The sequence below is a fragment of the Ictidomys tridecemlineatus genome, chromosome 3 (genome assembly GCF_052094955.1).
Source record: "Ictidomys tridecemlineatus isolate mIctTri1 chromosome 3, mIctTri1.hap1, whole genome shotgun sequence".
In the NCBI taxonomy this organism is placed as follows: Eukaryota; Metazoa; Chordata; class Mammalia; order Rodentia; family Sciuridae; genus Ictidomys; species Ictidomys tridecemlineatus.
Window position 1 is genome coordinate 55,782,034 of NC_135479.1, and position 24,705 is coordinate 55,806,738.

A 24,705-nucleotide genomic window follows, 5' to 3' on the forward strand; every position below is an offset into this window, starting at 1 on the left:
TTTTTGTGGGAGATCTCATAATCAAATCATAACACTCTGGTATTTTTTCAGGGTAGTTTCTCTAGAATTAATAGCTTTGTGTCACCTACTGAGGCAAAAGAGAGACCATCCCCTGGTTGAGGCCATCTAAGGATCTAATTGCTTCTTACATAGAATTTTAATAATGTCATTAAATTGAGCCCTTAACCCTAATCTTCATTCATGCACTTTTGTGAGTTTTATAGTTTACTTTTGCTCTTCCAAAAATTTATTGCTATTTCATCTTTAGTGTTGCCTCTTCTTCTTTTCTCTTTTATACTGTAAGTTTGAATCCTGTGAAAATATGTTTCAGAAGCAAGGGAAGACTAAAGGCATATTTATTTGGAAATCTCTCTATTAAATGGGCTTTTAAAATTAAGCTTATTGACTAAAGGAATTATACCCTTTTATAACTGATATCACACACACACACACACACACACACACACACATTTGTTTTGTTTTGGTTCTGAGGATTGAACCCAAAAAAAAACCAGGGCTTTGTGCTTGCTAAGTCAAGTATTCTGTCACTGAGTTGCATGCTCAAATTTAAATATTTCTTAATTTAGGAATTGTGTTTTTAATGGAACAGACATGAATTAAACCCAGTTGAGGAAATGATTATGGTTCTGAATGAGTCAGGAAAAGAATGTGATGTTGTTGCTAAATATTGAAATGCCTAGGCAATGTACAACATAGAATCATTAGAAGAGTAATAAATAACTTTAAGGAAAAGAAGAATGAATTAAATACATAAGTAGGTAGAAGATAAAGGTTAAGATCATAAATCAATGAAATAGAGAATGGATGAAGAGTAAAGAATATGAACCATTTCAAAAGTTGTTTCTTGGAAAGATCAGTAAAAGTGACGTACCTTTAACAAGACATAGCAAAGAAAAGAGGAAATCTAAGTTATCATTGTCAGGAATGAAGGAGGGCATATCATCACAGATCCCCTGAACACAAGAGCATATTATGGAAATCAAATTATAACTTTATGCCAACAAATTAACCAAACTTTATTAGTCAGAGTTATTGAAAAATGAAAAATCCAAATCTCTTCATCTGTAAAACAAAATTGAATTTTTAGTTAAAATCATTCCCACAAAGGAAGTGTGGGGGGGCTATGTGGCTTTCCTGGTAAATTTTATCAAATATTAAAAGAAGAAATAAATGGCTTAGGTGTAGCTCACTGGGTAAAGTATAGCTTATTGGGTAAACTGTGCTTGCCAGGTATGTGTGAAAGCCTTGTTTCCATCCCTCATACTGAAAAAAAAAAAAAAGTCAAATCTACAAAACTTTTCAGAAATTGTGATAGGGACCATTTCTCAACATGTTTTTATAAAATTAACATAATCCTGATATAAAAACAAGACAAGGACATTATATAAAAAAGAAAATTATAGACCACTATGCTTAATGAACATCTATTTGAAAATCCTCAGCAATGTATAGAAAGGATAGCATATCACAACCAAATGAAATTCATTTTAATTAGCCATTTGAAAATGATCAGTATAATTCATTGATATACTTCTTAATATAGAAAGAGAGAAAAAGCTTCTAAACATTTTAGTAGACATGGAAGAAGTATTGAACAACATTCAATATTCACCAATAAAAATTTCTTGACTAAATTAGGAATAGAAGGAAATATTTCTCAGTCTGTTAGTGGGCATCTACAATAAAAACCTACAGTTAATATCATACTAGTGATGAAAGATTCTTTGCCTTATTCCTGATTGATAACCAGGCAAGAAAGTTTATACTCACCAGTTCTTTCTCATTTTACTTAAGGTCCTAGCCAGTAATAAAACAAGAAAAAGAATTAGAAGACCTAAAGATTGTAATGAAAGATCAAGCCAGTATGTTTTTGAACAGATGATAAGATTGTACATGTAATAAATCCTAGTCTACCAGAATTACTAGACTTATTCAGTGGCCTTAGCAAAATCACAGGATATCCGAAGATCATACCAAATCAAATTTGTATTTTAAATATTTATTTTTTAGTTGTATTTGGGCAAATACCTTTATTTTATTTATTTCTTTTTATGTGGTGCTGAGGATTGAACCCAGGGCCTTGCATGTATCAGGCAAGTGCTCTATCACTAAGCCACAACCCCAGCCCCCAAATCAAATTTTAAAAAAAGGTTTATTAGTTAAAAAAAAAACATGGAAAATAAAGTTTCAGAATGATTGTAGCATCTTGAAAAAGCTTAAAATAGTTAGGGATACATTTAAAGAAAAGTACCTTAAGATTTTTCTTTCTGAGAGGTAAAGACTTGAAAACATGGATCACTATTCTACACTCTGAGGCTGGAAGTATAGCTTAGTGGTAGAGTGCTTGTCTAACATGTGGATGGCCCTGGGTTTGATTCCTAGCACCACTGAAAAAACAACAACAAAGAAGATGCCATTTTCATGTATTGGAAGTTAATATCAGTAGTATATCTGTTCTTAACACTTTAACTTCTTGATTCAATGAAATCTTAGCAAACTTTTAAAAATATATGTAATTTGGTATTTTGATTCTGTAATTCACATGAAAAATTAAAGGACATAGAATAGTCAAAATTTTTTTAGCCGGCTGAGGCAAGAGGACCACAAGGTTGAGGAAAGCCTTAGAAAGTTAGCAAGACTCTCTGAAAATAAAAAAAGGCCTGGGAATGTAGCTCAGTGGTAAGCACCCTTACATTGAATCCTCAATATCACAAATACACAAAATAATTGTAAAAGAATAAGTTGATTTCAGTGTTTACTATAAGGCTGCAATAATTAAAGCTTTGTGGAAGGATAAGAAATAGAGAAATAGATCAGTGAAATAGAATAGAAAGTCTAGTGGACACACACATACATATATATAGTTACTTCACAGGAGTTTTACCAAAATAAAATTTTAATGCTCATCAAACATTTCTAAGAAACATATATATGCAAGTCATATAATCAAGAGAAAATATTGAGTGCATATACTTGACAAAGGACTTTTGTGTATGTAATGAACTACTACAACTTCCAAGTTTCAAAACTGGGTTAAAGATTTGAATAGACATTTCACAAAGAAGGTGTAGGAATAGATAATAAATACATGAAAAACATGGCTTAACAATGTTAGCAAATTAAAATAAGGTAGTACTACTGTATTTCCCCCCAATGGCTAAAAGTTAAGACTGTATATAAATACAATAGAAAGTCTATCCTAACCTACCTCTTGATCTAGCAATTCTACTTTTTATTTACAAAGGTTGAAAATGTCTTCTAAAAAACTCCTATACAAATGTTCATAAAAACTTTATTCACAATAGACCCCAAACTAGAAAGAACCCAAATTTTCAGAAAGGATAAACAACTGTGGCATATAATTCAGTAAATAACTCTTCACCAATCAAATGGACAGTATAATAATATTCACAACTACATCGGTGCCCATCCAAAAATGTTGAGAAGCAATAACAATACACAAAAAAGAACACACTGTTTGATTCTGTGTATGTGAAATTTCAGAACAGGCAAAACTGATCTGTGGTGATTAAGATCAGAATAGTACTTGCCTTGGGGAGATTGACAAGAATGGCTAAAGTGAACTTTCTGGGGTGGTAGAGTGTTATATCTTACAAGTTTATAAGGCTGTATTCCTTTGTCAGAACTCAGTCATTGGACTGTATGCTTATAATTTTGGATTTCACTATATGTAAGTAATACTTCAATTTAAAAAAAGCCAGAATGATAACAAAGTTATATGAATAGGTTGTAATTGTGGTTTTCTGTCCTTGTTCTCAAAGGACCTGCGTGTTTTAGCACTCTAGATACTTGATGATAAATATGTTAACACAGAGTTGCATTGAATTCAGCTCTTATGCCTATAGAATAGTATTGTGACAAATTTTGTTTTTATTTTTTCCTCTTGTCATGGTATTAGAAACATAAAATCTTGGGGCTGGAGTGGTAGCTCACAGGTAGAGTGCTTGCCTGGCACATGTGAAGCCCTGGGTTCAATTCTCAGCACCATATACAAATAAATAAATTAAAAATAAAGGTCCAGCAATGACTAAAATAATATTAAAAAAATAAAATCTTTAAGAAGTATTTTGAATGTATTGTGAAGATTAACCTAGAGTAATTTTCTGTATTACAGCAAGTATAGACCACCTCTAAGAAGTTGGATTTCCCTAGATGACTTGTGGGAGCATATTCATTTTATTGTGCTTTAGAAAGAATATTTATGAGCTGGGTGTGGTGGCTGACTCTTGTAGTCTCAGCTACTTGGATCACTTGAGCCCTAGAATTTCAGGCCCACTCACCTGAGCATCATAGCAAGACCCCATCTCAAAAAAAAAAAAAAAAAAGGAAAAAAATCTAGTGTTTCTCTCCTTTTTTAATAAAGAAAAGTATAATGAAGGAACCCAATATGGCCCATAATCTTACTATCTATAGCGATAGTTTATGCTATGTTTAAAAAATGAATGATAGGCTTCTGGTAAGAGTATTCAGTTGGTTCAGAAAATTATCAGATAAAAGGTAAGCTTCATGCCCTTGATATTTCTCTCCAAAGATAATATGTTTTTGTATACCTAAAACTTATTAGGTACCAGAATGTATAAAACTTATTAAAATATACAATAAAAGTATCCAATTACATATTTTTAAAAGTTTGCTAAGATTTCATTTAATCATTAAGTGAAAGTGATAAGTTTTTAAGCTTATTTAAAAATCTTCACAAAAAGCTTTATTCAGTACTGCTTTGTAACTTGATTTTTTCTTAGTACATCGCAAAGATATTTTTAAATTAGTATTTACCTTCTTCTTAACGTTATACAGCATTTATTAAATTGTGTAGGTGTATTATGTGTTAAGCTAATTCCTTAAAAGTAACTATATATTTTTTATTTTGAATTAAAAATGTTTTTACTCTTTAAGAGTTTTTGCTGGTGTAGTGTGTGTGTGTTTAATTAAAACATATTTTATCCTTTATAGATTGGTAGTTTTTTGGCTCTTCTATCTTAGGAGAAACTTAAAGTATTTGTATCTTATCATTCTTGGCATTATGGACATTTGAGGCTGGAAGAGTGTTGTGGTGGCCCTTCTGTGCATTGTAGGAAATGTAGCACCATCCCTGGACTCTACCCACTAGATGTGAGTAGCACCTGCCTCCCTGAGTTGTAACAAAATATCTTCAGACATTGCCAAATGACCTCTGGGGTACAAAATTATCCCTCATCAAGGATCACTGATGTAGAGAACCTTGTGGCTTTACACAGATGGTTCCTATTACCTCTTTCCTGACAGAGGAGCTACCATGGTCAGATATAAATTTTTCCTTATCTTGGAGCTTGAGTGGATGCAAAAAAGGAGAGTCTGGGGAATGGATATTGAGATGTAGAGTCTAGGAGAACATTTGAGTGTTGGGAGCAACTGATAGCATCAGAAACCAAAGAAGCCCAGCATATGTTTTGTCATAAATTTGTTGAATGCCCACCATCTGCGAGTTATTGTGGTGTTGGCTTGGGTATTTCTTGTTGAAAATGAGATGTTATTGCTACTAAATGAAGCTTAAGGTTTAGAGGTAGATGCAAACATCAAGATTATGTATAACTGGGCATGGTGGTATGTGCCCAGAGTTACAGCTAGTCAGGAGACTAAGGCAGAACAATCACAAGTTTGAGGCCAGCCTTGGCAACTTAATGAGACCTTGTCTTAATAAAAAGGGGTCAGGGTGTAGCTCAGTGATAGAGTTCCCCTGGACTAAATTCTAAGTACTGACCCTCCTCCCAACAAAGACTAAAAGGAGGGCCAGCCTAATTTTTTGAGTAGAGACACAGTAAAGGCCTCTAAATCTGAGTGAGTTTTTACTAGATTCATTGAAGGAATATTCCAATATATTATATTGGAGGCAATAGAAGTATTTTAAATTGTCAGCATGGGAAAGATTAGGCTTTTCATAGAATGAAAAGAATGACAATTTAGAAAATGATTGAATAAGGAAGGAAAAGTATGTATGATTAAAAAGATGAAGAGGTAGTCAGGCATGGAGAGATGGGCCTCATAATGTAGTGCTTTGTTAAAAAAAAAATTGGGATGAAATCCAAAGTGCAGAGGGAACCTATAGACAGGTTATAAACTGGTGAGTGGTACCATTTGATACACATTCCAAGGTGATTGTTCTGGCTGCTGTATTGAAATCATATTAGAAGGAGGCATTAGGGGACCCTAATAAGGCTCTGGTCTTATGACTGAAATTTGATGGGTGATGATGAAATTAGATTGATGATAATGGAGATAGAAATGGAAAAACTCCAAAGAGTACGATTAACAAATATCAATAATAATTTGAATATGGGTGGTGAAAAGGGGAAGGTGTTTATGTTTATAGTATCTGACAAAGTTGGATTTAATGGATTTATTTGTCATACTACTAAGGAACATTTGTGGATGAAGGGATATAAATAAAAGAACAAGAGTTCAATTTTAGATAAGTATGAGATTCCTGTGAAATATCCTATTAGAGATATGAAGAAAAAATACATATGTGTGTGTGTCTATGTATGTATGTATGTATACATATATGTGTGTGTGTGTGTGTATCAAAGCTACACCAAAGTATGCAATATCAAGATATATATATATATATAATATGCAATATCAAGATATATATATATCTTGATATTGCATACTTTGGTTATCAAATTAAGTCTGGTGCCAGAGGAAGGATTGTAAGTTGGAGATACAAAGTTAAAGAGTTGTCAGCATATAGATTATAAGGCTGCCTGGGAACAGAGTAAATATGTATTTTGATGAGATAATTGGATACAGGACTGAGCACAGAAAATGTAACATTTAAAGGTTGAAGGAACAGGGAAAAAGAAAGATGCTTGAGAGGAAACAAATCAATTGTGTTTGGTTTTATGGAAATCCGGCACTGTTTTCTAAGAGCAGGTGGAAAGAGATTATGGTCAGCTATGTCTAATGTTCTGAGAGTACTAGTAAGGCTACTTTGTCAATAGAAAATTCTGAGATACACTTTTTTTTTAAAAAAAAAATTAATTTAGGACTGGATTAGTTAGGTCTCACTAGCCATGTTGAAATTGAATGCAACATTAATGTTTTTGCAGTGCTGGGAATCAAACCCAGGGTCTTGTGCATGTTAGACAAGCACTCTACCACTGAGGTGCAACCCCAGTCCCCTGAGATATACTTTTAACTACTCCGATTTCTTATATACGTGGAGGATGGAGAAGGGGTTTTTAACCACCATTGGAGTTTGGGGCCCAAATAAGGAAATGATGCTAAGAAAATATATAGCCTGTTGGTTTATGGCAGCTTTCCTAACATTTTCTATATGAAGCATAGCCCATAAAAACTATTATAATGGTAAGCTCTGAGTATAGCTGACATAGGATTAGCTCCTAGGGAATATGTAGTCTATGGCAGTAAGGTACAACCATGAATGTTCTCCTTGTCCTCTTTAATATTACTCTTGACTATAAAAATACATATTTTTTTCTTCTTAAATCAGTATTGCTTTAAAATACTGCAGGCCTAATTTGTCTAATACATTCAGAATATATTAGTATGTGAAAATTTCTCTTTGAAGTGTTTGAGCAATTCTTTTGGACATTTTTCTTTTTTCAGTTTTTCCTTTTGCCTCATTTTAGATTTAGGCAAAGATACTTATTTTGCTAGTAGTGCCAGGAAGCAGGCAGTTTCCATGGTAACTGACAGACTGAGTTTACTGTGGAAATTTCCGGAATTAACAGAGCTGCATTGCAGAAGGATGCAAAAAGCAGTATTCATCCAGAGATCTTAACGTGTGGACACAGAAGAGCAGTTGCAGTGGTATGCAGGGTATGTGTTATGTTTATTTTTCTACATAAGGAAGATTAAGAGTTTTATATATGTTAAAGACAGAGTAAAAAGGTTTGAGTAAATGCTGGCTTGATAAAATTAAGGTTGCTTAAGGAAAAAGAAGGAAGAAATGCTTTGGGAAGGAAAATGTGCTTGATAGCATTGGGAGGAAATCAACATAAGTCGGGTAGAAGAAAGTGATAATGAAACAAGAAGAGAAAGCACACTTCAGATTCATTGGATAATAAAGATTCTTATGGATGGTTGCTCTGGGCATATGAATACATATATCAAAGGAAAGATAATTGGTATTGGTATGTTTGAGAAATCACATTCTCACGTCCAGAATGAAGAGGTCCGTGGAGGTAATTAGCTGTTAACTGCTGAGGAATATGTAGATATGTGAGATGGCCAAGGTGTTAAAGAAGACTGTTGCCTTCTTATTGTACTTACCTTAGTGATGGAAGAGTCTGGGGAGGGCTGCCAGAACCCTAATCCTACTCTTTGTTGACTTGGTGGGGGGATTAAGGAAAAAGTCTGAAATGTATTTTGAGATTAAATTTTGGAAATAAAAACTGTAGGATTTGAGTAGGTAGGGTTTCTCTTTCTCTGAAAGAGAAAAAGTGTATAGAAAATGAATATAGGTTTTAGATTGTTTAATTGATTGGTATGATCTAGATGTGTAGCTAAAATTTAAGTATGAGTTATATCATGTAAGGAAACTACAGCTCATGTGCTAAATCTGGCCTGCTTATTTTTGTAAGTAAAGTTTTACAGGAATATAGCCACACCCATCTGGTTGTATATTTTCAACAGAGATTGAATTGTCTATAAAGCCTAAGATATTTACCATCTGGTTCTTTTTTTTGTTTTTTTTTTTTTTTTTTTGTACTGGGGATTGAACTCACGGGCACTTGTTCACTGAGCCACTTCCCCAGCCCTATTTTATATTTTATTTAGAGACAGGGTCTCACTGAGTTGCTTATTAGTGCCTTACTTTTGCTGAGGCTGGCTTTGAACTCTTGATCCTACTGTCTCAGCCTCCCGAGCTGCTGGGATTACAGATGTGTGACACTGTGCCCAGTTTACCATCTGGTTCTTCATAGAAGAAGTTTGGAACTTATGATGATGTATTGATTTCCTAAGGTTGGTCTAACAAATTGCTGGTTTCTTAACCCAACAGAATTTTAATTCTCTCATAGTTCTAGAAGCCAGAAATCCAAAATTAAGGTATTGGCAGACTCTAGAGGAGGATCCTCCTCCCCTCTTCTTCCTTCTTTTGGTAGTTCTGAGTGTCCCTTGGCTTGTGGCAGCGTAATTGCAATCCTGCCTTCATCTTCACTTGATTATCTTCCTTATGTCTGTGTTTCTCTTACCTTTTCTTTTTCAGTCTTTTTTTTTTTATAAGGATAATCCTTATTGTAGTTAGGTTCCACCCTCATTCAGGATGATCTTTTTTCAAGATCTTTAACATTTGTGAAGATAAGGTTTTATTCCGAGATTCTGAATGGATATGTATGTGTGTGGAGTGGGGTGGGGGAAGTGCATTACAGTTCCCCAATGCTATTGAAGAACTGGGATTTGATTTTTTAAACTATATTCTATGTTAAGGATAGCCAGTTTCTGGCAAGTTTCCTTTGGAATCCTAGGAAGAATGTACTCTGCAGGAGATGTGCTGAACGTCCAGAGAAGATATTAAATTCACTTTTCAAGGACAGGACAATATAGGCATAGTTAAAACTATAGAACACAGTCTGTATCATACAAATGTAAGCAATAGAGTAGAGATGGTAAGAGAAAAACTAGTAAACTGTTTACAGGGAAATGATGAAGACTAGCACGTCCAACTTCATATTGTTCTCTGATCTCTTCATGTCTTCCCAACTCTCACCCCTAAAAAAAACAATGAATTTGGAATTTTAATGAAAAATGCTTGGCACCAAAATAAGAATCAGTTTTGAGGGATGAGACTTATGGTTATAGCAGTGGGAAAAAAATAGGATTCAAAAGAAGTACACAATAAGTAAGTGGTAGAATGGCAATATAGAATGTATATACCAGTGTATAGAGGAGTGAGCCTATGAATTGGTTCCTATTGGCCTTTGTATTATTGTGGCAGTATAAAAACTATCAATTTAGGCAGGAAAGAAGGCCTGTTTCTACCTCTTTCCTCTTATTATATGGGCACATTTGTAAGGCATAGTTATGATAATAGATATATCTAGGCTGGCATTCCTTGGAAATCTTATCTAGCATATTTGGGCATATTTTGAAATGTTTAAATAGTTATACATGGGTATGATAAAGAATCAAATAATAAGCAAGGGATTCCAGTGGTGCCAGCAGAGAAAACCTTCCTCATTCTGTAATTTGCTAGTCTATATCCTCACCTCTATGCTTAAAACGAAACCTCTGATATCAAAACTTTATGGAGATATCCATAGAATTAAGCAAAAATGATTAGAAGTAATTATCAAAATTAGGGATTGCTAAGGGTAAGCAGTACCAAACTAGCCTAATATATTTTTTTTTTGAAAAAAGGATTGGGGATGTAGCTCAATGGTAGAGTGTCCCTGGGTTCAATCCTCGGTACCACCAAACAAAAAAATAAAGAATGGTAGGACCTAAGAGACTGGAAATATACTAAGTGAGCTCTATAACTGTCCCCAACTTACTGCCTAGAGAATTCGGACTATGACACAGGGAAGGGAGATTCAGGAAGATCTTGGCAGTATCTTGTACTGAGGACATGAATCTGGGAGTCTGGGGAGTCATTGTGATGCCCAAACTGCTTCCCCAGTTGTTGGGAGTGTGGGGCACTACATCCTTCTTTGAGAATATGGATAAATAAAATAACTTCAGGGGCCATGTTAATTAAAAGTGAGTTTATTTGCATATAAACATGAAAAGGACAAAACAAAATAATAATACAAAAAAAAAAAACCAAACGAATAATGGCTTAACCAGATAGTTTATTTCCTCTTTCTAGAAATAAGTCTGGAGATAGGCAGGCTAGGGTTGTGTACTGGCTTCATTGTCATCAGACAACAATGTAGTTTTGGACATTGAGGGTGGCTGGAGCTCTAGTTGTTACATTCCAGGCAACAAGGAGGAAGATGGGGAAAGAGAAAAGGGACCTTATTTGTAGCTGAGTCAGCGCTCTCTCTCTCTCTCTCTCTCTCTCTCTCTCTCTCTCTCTCTCTATATATATATATATATATATATATATATATATATATATATATATATATATATTTGGTCACAATTATGGAAGCTGGAAGTCCAAGATCAAGATTTTAGCAAAGTAGGTTTCTTGCTTATAGGTGACTACCATCTCATGAAGTACTCATATGACCTCTTTGTGCATGTGGGAGGAGAGCAGGCTCACTGGTGTCTACTTTTATGAGGGCACTAATTCTGTTGGATTATGGATCATTAATCTTAATTACTTCTGTTTGGACCCTGTCTTCATTACAGCCACATGAGGGGTTAGAGCTTCAGCAAGTGAATTTTGTAAGGAAACACAATTCAGTCCATAGCAGTTCAGAAGTATAATCTTTTAGCTGCGTGCATTACAGCCCCAAATAAAAGAGGTTCTCGTTGAGAATAAAGAGGAGGATGGATATTGGTTGGCAACTGGTGGTTATTGCCACAGGTGCTCAATGGAGTTTCCCAGATTGATAGAGGAGATTGGAATCCTATGGAGTATTCACTGAAGTCAGCTAAGGATGATCTGTATAATCTGTATAAATCATGGCATAGAAAGTTAAGAAATGAAAGATAAAAGATACCTAGGAATTATTTTTTGATAAAATAGTCCTTTTCTCAAGAAAAATACTATCCCAAAGAGAAAGTCAGGAATTTTTTTCCTCTTTAAAAATATATCTATAGTGTTAGGAGGGCAATTCAATGATAGAGCACTTGACTAGTGTAATTTAGATCCGGAGATGATTCCAAGTACTGGGGAGGTGGGGAATGTAATTGTAAAACAACATAAACTTTACATCTTTACTGATTTTTACTTTTCACCAGTTGTCTCAATGGAGATGTTTTCTATTCATATTCTTTCTTTTCTAATCCAATAATGTAGTTTTGGACAGAAATTGATTGATGGTCAGGTTCAGGTCAGGCTTTCAGATTAGGTAGTCCAGAGCTTTATCTGCTTGTAGTCCTTCTTTGGAAACCATCAAGATTGTGCTGTTGAAGCCATAGCTGTGCAAGTTTGACTGGAAAACTTGACAGCCCAGTATGAATAAAGACTGAATGAATATGTTGTAGTGTCATGACCATACCTCCCTGCCCTGCTTTTGTGGTTTTCTTAACTCTTTTCCTATTTAAATGAAAAACATGGAACTCTGGGTAGTACTTGTTTTCCTGTTCACCTGTTTTATTGTCAGCTTTATTGAATTAGAATTTACTTGCCATATAATTCACACATTCAATGTGTCCATGTAGTGTATCCAACACCTCATTCAATTTTTGGACATTTTCATTAGCCCAAGAAGATACCCGGTATGTTTTTTAATTGTCAACCTGTTCACTTTCAAAAATAAAATAAAATAAGGACTTTATCCAAGAACTGTATAGCAGACTAAAAGTAAGCCAAACTATTAGCAGGGATACTCCATGATTCTAAATTTTGATCTTAAAATGATAGAATATTATAACTGCAGTCTTCTGTATAGTAGACAGTGTGTATATATATACATATACATATATACACAAATACATATATGTATATATGTATATATATACAAAATAGTATACAGTATATATACTATACAAAATACATAAATACTATACAAGAATACTATTTAGTAATGAAATATACCAAATATACTATTTAGTAATGGAATATTTCAGTTCTCAAGAATTTTAGCAAGAAGCATTATATAACTAATATAATGATGTTTGTGATGTCCTATCACCTTACCATATTCTGTTGGTTAGAAGTAACAGGTCTCATCCACACTCAAAGAGAAGAATTATACAAAAATGTGAAACCAGGAAGGTGGGAATGTTGGGAACACCTAAATCCTGTCTGCCATAGCTATTGCACTAGTTAGTACTTACAAAATGTTGCTTCCAATTCACGAGTAATTTCAATTAACTTTTTTCAGTTACTATCAGCAATAGGCTGGTGTTGCATGTTTCACCAACAATTAAAGTGAGCCATGGAGATGATTTTTACTTGCTAGAGATTGTACTACAATAATTATTATATGTGGAACTCTTTTCTGTTAGAATATTTCCTGGCTGGTTGTCTACTTTATAAAAAAATCACTGAGAAAATTCCTCTATCCTTGTCTAGATCGAATTCGCATCTTAAAAGGTCAGTACTGGCCTCAACCCTGACCTATATGGTCACTTATGCCACTAATCACTGGGCTTCTTTTAACTCTGGGTGCTAGAGTATACAATAACGTGAATGAGTATTTTGGACTGGAAAGTACTCCTGTGAACAGAAGCTTGTATTAAGACTAATACTGTGAATCTGTTATTTGGAACTCTGCTTCACTAAGTTATTTAGATGATATGTACTAATTTTTCAACTATAATGTTGAATGTTGGTCATTATTAATATTAGTATGTATGACTATTCAGGAGGAAAGATTTTAACATTAAAAAATTTTGGGAACATTAAAAGTGGCTACGGAAAACAATACTGATTGGAGAAAATTTTCCAAAATTGGGGGGGGGACCCCTCAAGCATATAATCTTGTCTTTGTTTTATATAATAATTAGAGTTCAAAAGATTCTTGATCATTTAGTATGAAATTGAAAAGTATGGTTTATATTTAATGGACTCCTTGAATTTGCTAGGTTGGTATAGTTACATGCACACGCGCACACATGTGAATCGGAGAGGGAGAGAGACAAATTGATTTTACATTTTTCATTGGATTTATTTTTTTTTTACAAAGTGTGGTTAGAAGTCAATCTTTTGATTTCCAGGTTGAGATTTTGGAGGTGATACTTTATTTAATGCAACTGTAATGAATGAGCTCTTTTTTCCACGAGTAACACATTTTTCAGCCTATTGTTCTATCTATTGAACAAAGACTGAAAAGTTTAATTTTGACTAGCACATGACAGATTTTCTCTTAGAGCCATCTTTCTGTTTATTTCCCCTACCTCAGCATGGTGTTAAGAAAAATAGGGCAATATATTAAGGCATTACTTCCCAAATATTGTCAGAATCACTGAGGGATATTTAAAAATGTTTGACTCCTATCTTTCGATATTCTGATTTGATTACCATAGGATGATACCTGGGCTTTGGAATAAAAAAAAAAAATCTCTCCAGGTGATTCTAAGATATAGCCAATTTTGGGTACAGTTTTGTTAAACAAAAATTGAGGTTCTGTAATAATTAACTTTGAATAAGATAGAGTAAGCACTTTTGGAAATGAAGTTTACAGCTCTTGGGATGCTTACATGATAATGTAGTTTTGCAAAGTGTGAAAAAATCTAATATTTAGAAATGAAAACCAATAGCATTAGTTTGATCAGTAAATGGAAATTTGATTTTATAAATGTCATTGATGCTATATGTATAAGCTGCTTAAATTTTCTTAATTTGTTGTATTAAAAAAAAAACAAAACACCAAGATGACACAGAAAACCTCCAGAAACCTGGAGGTCAGACTGTTGAAGTAACTTATAAGAAAAACAGATTCCCCCTCATATTAATCAGTGCTAGCTAAAAAAAAAAAAAAAAAAAAAAAAAAAAAAAAAAAAAAAAAAAAAAAAAAAGTTAAAACCTATTTAAAATGTGGAAAAATTGCTTCCCAATATTTTAACAGAGAGAGACTGAGAACACACAGCATTGAGTCATCAGGAAAGCTGAAGATCTCCCCTGAACAGCACTGGGATTTCACTGCAGAGGACTTGAAAGACCTTGGAGAAATTGGACGAGGAGCTTATGGTTCTGTCAACAAAATGGTCCACAAACCAAGTGGGCAAATAATGGCAGTTAAAGTAGGTGATGCCATGATTATTTTTGGTACTTTAATCCACTAGGTGAAATTTCATGGTGCAGTGATACCACTATTGTTTGTTCTTGTATTTCTGATAAAAATGGGTATTAAAAAATTGTTTCTGACTTCTTTGAGATTGTTTTGTATTGAGGTTTTCTTGTTAGTGGCACATTTTCTCTCTCTGGAAACATGAGTGTATGTGTTCCTTGAACTTTTGGCATGATGCATTAACAGGTTTTAAACTTCTGGCCCTTCCACTGTCAAGGTGAGTTCAGGCTGGGCGGCTGCACCCCTGGGAGCAGGGCAGTGCTGCTCTGAGCCAGGCGGGAGCTGGAGGAAGAGACAGCACACTGGGCCGGGCAAGGTGCGGGGCTAGGGCTAACAGCAGTCTTACTGAAGGTTTCCTGGAAACCATACACATGCTGTTGCCACTAACCTCAACCTTACTCTGTCCTGACCGGCTCGGCTTCTGTTTGTTTATTTCGTCTTTTCTCAGTACTGCCCTGTTCCCTGGTTTTAAAGTTGTATTACAATGCATACCTTGTGATAATGCTGTCACATTCTATCCTTATTGTGAGTGTCATGCCACTTAATATGTTCATTTAAAAAAAAAAAAAAAAAAGACCAGAAAGAGATTTGACCTATAGACTGTACCTGGCAGGCTTATCTTGATATCCATCTGCTCCAATTAGGTTTGTGTAATTGTGTTTATTTATTTGTTCAAATATTTAACCTGCATTTGTTCTGTGTAAGATATTTTAGGAAAATCAGCAATGTGGGGGGTGGTTTAAAAAGAAAAAACAATAAAAGGAAGATGAGGCAATACCCTCACTGCCTTTCCTGTGAATTGAAATTCCTATGGTTGTCAGTTGAGAATATAGGCAACCTAAGCTAATCATCATCCTGTTAATTCCCTGTTTTAGAGTTTATCAAAGTGACTTGCTGATATGAGGTTCTCGGGTTTTTATTTGACATTTGAGAGTGGGCTTGTATCATACGAATTGAAAATGCTTTCTGTGTGGAGGTCAATTGTAAACAAAATCTTTATGGAAACTGTTAGTTTCCTTCATTGTTGACCACTTCTCTCTGCTCTTGGGTCATTAAAAGCAATGTTAAATTAGTGGTAGGGGAAAATTTGATTCTTTGTAGAGGTTTTTGTTTTTGATCATAATTTTACAATGTGGTGAGAACTAATGATCTTTTTTAAAAAAAGATGTGTATGTACACAAAACTGCGTATAACCTGCAGACCTCTAAAGGTATACAAGCTAAGACCTCTGCTCAAATATCCCTTTAGATAATATATTCCTTTTCTTGAAATGTAAAATGATTTCTCTAATCTTATTTTGTGTTATTACAGTGTTAGTGGGAAAAGAGTCATGTAGACTCTTTTTGTTGAGTGTTGCATTGTCCTTACACACTATGCATGCCGTGTCGTTATGTATTGTGCATTTGGTTTCAGTTGATGGAGTCTTAAGGGAAAATTTTTGTACGTGAAGTTCTAAAAACTTTTCTCCCAGGTATAAGGAAAAGTACTTTTAAAGAACTATTTCCTGTTTTTTTGTTTTTTTTTTTCAGATTGTGTTGGGTGTACTTAAACTATGTTGATCAATATTATAAATTGTTATAGTAATATGGATGGAATTTAACTGTGGTTTTAAAGTAAAAAATGATACGTTTTTCACATTTTAAAGTTTTTTTCAGTGATTAATTTTATTATATTTGGAGTTATATAAAACTCAAATTTTGAAGAAATTTAAGAATGAAAAAATGAAATTGTTGTCCAAAATTCATAGTCTGATTTTATTAGTGACTACTGTGAGATTCCTAGTTGGAATGCTAATGTAAATCCCAACTCATAAGAAATGCTTCAAAGATAGTCATGGGACCTATAAACAGTCAATGTCAAATTTGTACCCATTAGGTGTTACTTTCTTAAATACCTTAGCAAACAAAACAGGGATGGGAGAATGTGGCAGTATGACATATCAGTTAACATATAGATGGAGTGTATCATTGGATTTCATAACTTAATGCTGGAATAATAAGTCTCTTGTATTAATATAATTATTATTTGATATCAGTTGGTGAATTTTAAAATGTATTTGTAGTTGATTTCTTTAGAGAAGTCTAGTCTTTTATCATACCTGAGAGAGTTTGTTTCTTTAACATTTAGGCAGACAGACCAGTTTGACAAGCATAATTGTGCAGAAGCAAAATGTGATTAATGATGAGTGAGATTTGACACATTATATATAATATTGTTGAACAATGGTTCACACTGCTGAAAACTTTCTATTATTATTAGTGAAATGAGAACCATCCTTGAAGTAGCTTCATGTTAACATATTAGTATGCATTTTGAGAATTTAGAGTACTTTCTTAGATATTAAGCCTGTCCTAGAAATTATCCTTAATATTTACTTACAGTAGGCTGGGTACAATAGCTCAGGCCTTTGATCCCCGGAACTCAGAAGGCTGAGGCGGGAGAATTCTAGTTCAAGGCAATCCTCAGCAACTTAGACCCTGTCACAGAAAAAAAATACAAAAGGGCCTGGGGTTGTAGCTCAATGGTAGACTACCCCTGGGTTCAATTCCTAGTACTACCTCTCCACACACACATACATACACACACAAAAAGGAAGAACCGTATAGTAGCTGTACAAAAGTAAACCATGTAATTAGCCTGATTTTTTGTTTTGTTTTTGTTTTTTGTTTTTTGGCTTTTTTTGAGTTTGGAGGAAATCCTTCCCTTAATATATTTTGCCATATATAAAAAATATTTGAAAAAGATGACCTCTCAGTTACCAGAAATAATTATCTTAGACTTAATCTAAAAATCAATTAAGATATAATATATAATAAATCAGGTTTAGTGAGGTAACAAATAGTGTATGTAAAAGATTTCTTCATGTGTTGTCTGAGGACAGTTTCCTAGGCTTCCAGTGATGTTCTGTGTTAGGATTTCAGATATGGACATTTTTAATCTCTCAGTTTAAATTGCACATACCTGGGGACAGTGGTCTTGCTCATTGATTTGTGGGAATAATATAATGTTAGTTTTTCTACCTATGTCTGAATGACTGAGCCCCAGGACTGCCTAGGACAAAAACATGTTGTCTCTGGGTCTTCTAAAGCTTAGGGAGGGCAACTGTCTGCTCTGACTAGGTACTTACTCGTGGTTTTGATCAGCATCCTCTATAAATTTTGCTTAATGACCCCTTGTTTTAATTTAAAATGTTTTAAACTAATACATAAAACATGAAAGTTGTACCTATTAATGGGGTAATGTGATGTTTCAAAATATATATACATTGTGTAATGTTTTAAATCAGGTTAAACATATCTGTTTATTGAAACATTTATCATTCGTTTATGGTGAAAACATTCAAAATTCTTTCTTCCAACTTTTTGAAATATATAGCTCACTTACAGTCATCCCACTATACCTATAATAGCACACAAGAGTTTCTGACTACTATCTAAGTGTAACTTAGTATCTGTTGATCAATTGTTCCCCATCTGTTCCTTTCTCCTACTCTTTCTAATCTCTGGTAACTACCATTATACTTTCAACTTATATGAGATCAACAATTTTATATTTCACATGAGTGAGATTATGAGGTAATAATCTTTATGTGCCTGGCTTATTTCACTTTATATGTTGAACTTTAGTTCCAACCATGTTTTTGTGGCTGACAGGATTTCATTCCTTTTTATGCCTGAATTGTATTGCGTGGTGTACATATACCTCATTTTCTTTATTCATTCATCAGTTGATGTACTTAGGTTGTTTCCATTTTTTTTTGAATTTTATTATAAATAAAAAACTTTGGAATTTTTATTATGAATTGTGCTGCAGTTAATGTAGGAGTTAATACCCCTATTTTATATGATGGTGAGGTGAATACTGAATGAAAAAATGAGACTGAACAACCAATGTCTTTTAGGGATAAAGTAGATATCTCTGTGTAGTTATCTAGAAGGGTTAATTGTAGTATGGTAAAACCCAGTGCTCAGACCCAGTGTTTGAAGAAGCAACAGTCGAGACTAGAATTCTAAGTTAGGTTTATAGAAATTTAGCTCTAGTAGAAACACACAGCAGCTTTTTTTTTTTAGGTGATTATAATTAAGATGTCAAAGTGAATTCCAGGTTAGAGGAGAGAGGACTTAGATTAGGTGAAGTATTGCAGTTCAGATCCATGGGCTGAAATTCAGTGGAATTACAAACACAGATTGTTAATAGAAGAATGACTGAGAGGATATAGTGAATCCTACATGTCTAGAGTATCAACTTCCTTGCTATTTTCTAACAGACTGATGTCCTAATTGACTTACTGAAGTTATGCATGCCCTTTTTATGTTCTTAGGCTATGAAGGAAAAACCAGGGGAGAATGGAAATGTAAACATGAAAGTGAGAGGGAATATAAGGTAATAAAGTCTTTGTGGCAAAAGATGGCAGGCAGCAAAACCTGAATTTTTATCTAAAGGGTTAATGCCAGAGTAAAGCTGTAATTTCTTTGGAGAATGAAACTAGTATTGGGTAAGAAGGTAGGAATGGTGAGGTTACCTGGTGAGGACTTAACAGAAAAACAAATCTGTTGTTAGAGGTTAGGTGCTTAGACCAGACTGAAATAGTGATGAGGCCATGTATGTAAGGGCTTCAGGTAGTTCTTTTTCCCCCTGTTGTTGGTGATCTGCTTAATTAGTCCTGTTCCTTCTACCTTCAACTTTATTCTTTCATCTCTCCTTTTTTTTTTCATTGATATAAGAGTTCCAGATCCTACGTGGTTGCTTGATCTCTGGTGTTTAATTTTGATGTCAGCATCATTGAGACCTAGCTTAACTCCAGTGCAGATAGGAAGGACTAGAGCCTTCTACTGACAGTATCAGCAGCCCACAGGTTAGACTTGCCCTAAGCAAAATGTCACTTTTATCTGCTGATTAGGTAGGCATCCTAGTTGCAGATTGACCAAGTATGAGAAGTCAGGGATCAGTAAAGCACAGCTTAGCTTGTTTTCCACCACAGTGGGTCCATGCCACTCCTGTCAGAGGTTTGTTGCTGTGTGATTTTGGTGGGATTGTGATGGTCAATAATGATTGAGGGAATTGCATTTTAGTGTTTTAAATATTGGTCTTTGCATAATGTCCTAAAAACACTAGAATGATATTTGACACGGATGGCCTTAAATTGGAAAAGCTCCTTTTTGATGACGTGTAGTGCTTTGTGAGACAGTTGAAAGACCATAGTGATGATGTTCAATTGTCCAAATCATTTGTGAGATGAAGAAATAATGGCTATGTTGTTTCAAATAGAGAATGGTTCTATTATCTTATATTCTTTTAATTGGCCATATCATGATATCATGTGGTTTAATTAAAACCCATAGCTGGACATGGTGGTACAGGCCTGTAATACCAGCTACTCTGTAGGCTGAGGCAGGAGGATTGCAAGTTTAAAACCAGCCTGGGCAATTTAGGGAGATGGTTTCAAAAATAAAAAGAGGTGGGGGGTGTAACTCATTGGTAGAACTCTTGCCTAGCATATACCAGGTTTCATCCCTGGTACAGTAGCAAGAAAAAAAGGATGGAAGGAAAGAAGGGATGAATTAATCTGTGATTGACGTAAGACCTTTTTTTAAAAATTTTTTTACCCTAATATTGCTTATTAAGTGTTGTATTTCATATAAAAAGTGTAAGTGAAATGTTTCTGAAAATGGGTCAATTCCAGGGATGTGGCACAGTTGCCTTCAGTTAGCCTTGATTTTTGAACTAAATGTGTGCTTCCTTTGTTGTTGTTCAAGGCAGAGTTTTTCAGATGGGGTTCTTTCTAAAAAGAATTGTATATGAAACTCTTAGCTTTTCATCACTGTGACCAAAATACCTGACACAAACAACTTGGAGGAGGAAAGGTTTATTTTGGCTTATGGTTTCAGAAGTTTCAGTCCATGGTTGGCTAGCTCCATTGCTGAACATCATAATGGAAGGTCATGATAGAAGGAAACTGCTCATCTCATGCAGGAGAGAGAGAGAGGGGCTGAGAGAGAGAGAGAGAGAGAGAGAGAGAGAGAGAGAGAGAGAGAGAGAGAGAGAGAGAGAGGAAAAAAAAAGCCTTCAATGCTCATCTCATGCAGCAGGAGAGAGAGAGAGAGAAACAAGCCTTCAACACATGAATCTTTCTGGGACACAAGATCCAAACCATAACAAATCCCTAAATTAAATAGTTAACATCAGTGTTAGAGGTGTAGTACAGGAGACAGAGTATGTGCTCAGCGTGTTGATGTACACGTGGGAGGGACTGGGGATGTAGCTTGGTGGTAAGAGCACACCCTTAGCATGCATGAGGCTCTGGGTTCAGTCCTTTGCACACACATCAATATAATAAAAGATGGGAAGTAGAAATTGAACCTACACATTGGAAGTCATCAGGGGGCATCATCTTAGAGGAAACTTAGGAGCATTAGGACAGTTTGGGAATGGTTGCCCTAGGAATTTTAATCATCCATTAGGTGTTTCTAAATATGTAGTTTCTGAAACCTTCTACTGTCACTTCATTGACCTAACTGAATTATGACATTAGACTACATTCTACCTTATTTAAGTGCTTAGAGAAAAACCTGCCTTATCACACCCCCCCCACTCTAAATAGGGGACATCTGAACTAAATTGTTGTCTTTTGGCAATAGCTCTGAAATTAGTCATTTATTAGATTTGTATTGTCATTTTTACTTTGTTGTCATGGGTACTGAGGTCCTTAAAATTTTCAGTGCTAAGATTAACATTGTATTCTTTAAATATGTATGATATAGTTAGTAAACAGGAAGTAGATACCATCCTTATCAAGGCTTATCAAGCTTGTTCCTTAAAGCTTTGTACTCAGGGCAGATTTTCCCATTAAGTAGTGAAACATGCCTTTGGAACTGATCTCTGATAGTGCATATCAGAGGATATGAAAAAGGAATTAATTGGGCCTCAGTATCCCTAGTGAAAAGAATGGGAGGTACTACTTACTGTTAATGAATTAATGTGGCTAAGATACAACTGGGAGTTCATTAAATTGATTTCAAAGACTTGGATGATTTGGGGGTTAATCAGCATCCTTTCTGCTGGTCTTAGTAAAAGCATATGTCTTCATAATTTTTAAAAAATTGACTTCACAGACACTATTTGTCACTTTTTGACATGAAAGCAAATTTTGCATGTGATCAACATTCCTAATACCTTGCTTTTTAAACTATTTGTTTTGGCTAATATTGCCATCTGCTTTGATTTTATTAATGATGGCATTGTGAGATGTCATGGATTTTTTTTGTGTGTGTGTGTGTATGTGTGTGTATGTTTGTTATTTGTGTGGAAGACAATAACAAGAATGAATTTACACAGCAAGGTTGTGAGTCTTACTGTATCTGTGGAATGTAGAATCTTTGTTTTACAAATTAAGAAAATTAGAATGCTAAGATTTCATGTGGCCCTGTAGAAAATGTTAGTATATCTATACTGTAGTAGTTTCCGGAATTTTACATATTTGTATTAGAATTGAATTTTGGACATTTTTGCTGGGAAAGCAGCATTTGTAAGGATCAGAATAGTGGAGACGCTTTGGAGTGTGAGTTGTACCCCCTTTTATATTTTCTTCACAGACACTTTAGGAAGGTTTTTGACAAGGAATGTTTAATGAATATTTATGACATAGCAGTATTGGTGCTTGTTGATCACAGGAACTGGGCACATTTTCTTTTTTCTTTTTTTGGTGGTTAGGGATTGAACACAAGGCTTTGCACACGCTAAGCACATACTCTGTCTCCTGGATACCCCTTGGATGCATCTTCAAAATATCATAATAATGATATTCATTAAGATAATATTGTTATTTTCATCTTTTGATTTTAAATGTAATACTGTTAAAACTTAACTGTATCATTCTTTATTTTCTGTGGTAAAGAGTTCTACCTAAGATCCCATGTAATATGTTTGCTCATGTACCAGTAGGATTTCTGTGTGGGTGATATTAACCAATGTTCTCCTCGTCCAAAAGGCAGACAGTTTTCATTACAGGGATCTTTGGTTTTGTCACAGAGTGGTTGTTCTAGCTATCTTCCTAATTAGCAAAACATTTGACAGTTGCTTTGACACATGGGATACATATACTCTGGTACCCTTAGATGACATTAAGAGCTTACGTAGAGGAATGAGCCACATGCACTGAAATATGAGCTTTACTCTTCAGTATAAAACCATTGTGGGTGTTGTATATGTTGCATTCTCTGTTTTCAATCCCCTGAAAAGAAAGTTCAATGAAGTTTCACTATCACTAAAATTTGCTTTTGGATATTATTTTGATGATAAAATGAGGATTCTATGGTTGTATGAAGTTATGAAAGAGAAGCATGTGTAACATAGTCGATATATTTTGCGTTTCAGGCATTACATTTTTGTTTAAAAGGAAACATTTGGCTGATTTGAGAATAAAATGCAATTGAGTATTTAACACTGTAAAGATAAATCATTTTATGATGATATTAATTAATATCATCTACTGATCTTAATGTTTTTCTTCAAGCTTTCCCTTAGCACCTTGATTGGAGCTGGAGTCAAGAAATATTATTTTTGTTGTAGGTAGGATATTAAAGGATATCTGTCATTAAGGGAAAAAAACAAAGAAAAATGAGCTTTAGCTGACGGTGATAGCATGATCCATATAGTTTTGCTAGTGTTCTGAGTTTGGTTGGTGATAAATTTAAAATGGTACTGTTCCTTGATAATGGACTTATAGTACCTTGCATCTTTTTATTCCATTCAAATTGTTTTATTCAGTGCCTAGAGTAATCTCTAAAGTCCTGTACTGATTTCTTCTATAGTAACTGAATCCATCAACTTGCTGAGTTTCATTGTGTGCATGCCTTATTTCTAATCAAAGAACTCACTCTCTTTTGCTTTGGAGTACTCTTACCTTATTCCTACCACATCTAAGCACCTTGAGGATGAACTTGGGCCTCAAGGATATGAGTCTTCTACTTCACTGTTAATACCTTGAAAGATTGCCCTCTGTACTCTCAACCATACAGAAACCTGACAAGAATTGATCATGTTAGGATTTAGAGACCTTATCTGCCAGGATTGTAGTCATGGTCTTCCACATTAGTTTTCCCATTTCTTCTGCTCCCCCGGCCTCATTTCTCCCATACATTTTTTTTTTTCATTTTAAAGCAAATATTGTATCAGAACTAATAGTCATTTTGTAAAGTTTGTTGCTATTTTCAAGTCATTGCTTTCTTAGGTCATTTCTTGATTCCTGGTATGTCTGCTGATGACTCATATCCTTTTTGCATGGAGTATTCACATTCTAGGAACTGACATCTGTCATACACACTATGGAACTACTGTTTTATCATGTGTGATTTATCACCAATTATCCTAACTCTGAGTCTTTTGAATATATAATGACCTCTTTTCTCTTTCTTCAACAGGAATGGGATCAGGTAATCCTGAATGTCTTCTCACACACAGTACAGATAGAGCTTGTCATCTATTTAACCTTTTCTGATAGCTTGATTTAGTGGAAAGAAAAACTCTTGGTTGATCTGATGATAGTCAGTAATTGTCACATCAGGACGCAAGGAGTTACACAATGGTCATTTCAAGCAGGCCTTGGTGCTTTGTTATATGGGACATGCCTTACCTTTCTAGCAACTGAGAGATAGGTCTAAGAACCCCAAGATATCAGGGTTAACTGTGAATGAGTGTGTGGCAAGGGCCACTATCAGAATCAGATAGGTGTTTATTTAGTGTCTAAAACAAAATGGTCTTTGGTGACCTGCTTTTTGCTACCAACTTTGTGAGTCTTATTCTTTCCTATGGTGGG

The 24,705-nt window shown here is 34.6% G+C and overlaps 1 protein-coding gene across 1 annotated transcript in view; it reads left to right on the forward strand.

Annotated features, from left to right (window-relative positions):
• Map2k4 (mitogen-activated protein kinase kinase 4) overlaps positions 1-24,705 on the forward strand; it is a 116,503-nt gene that overhangs the window by 40,664 nt on the left and 51,134 nt on the right. The window contains 1 exon segment of the mRNA XM_078042904.1: positions 14,670-14,844. Within this exon segment, the coding sequence (XP_077899030.1) occupies positions 14,670-14,844 (175 nt within the window).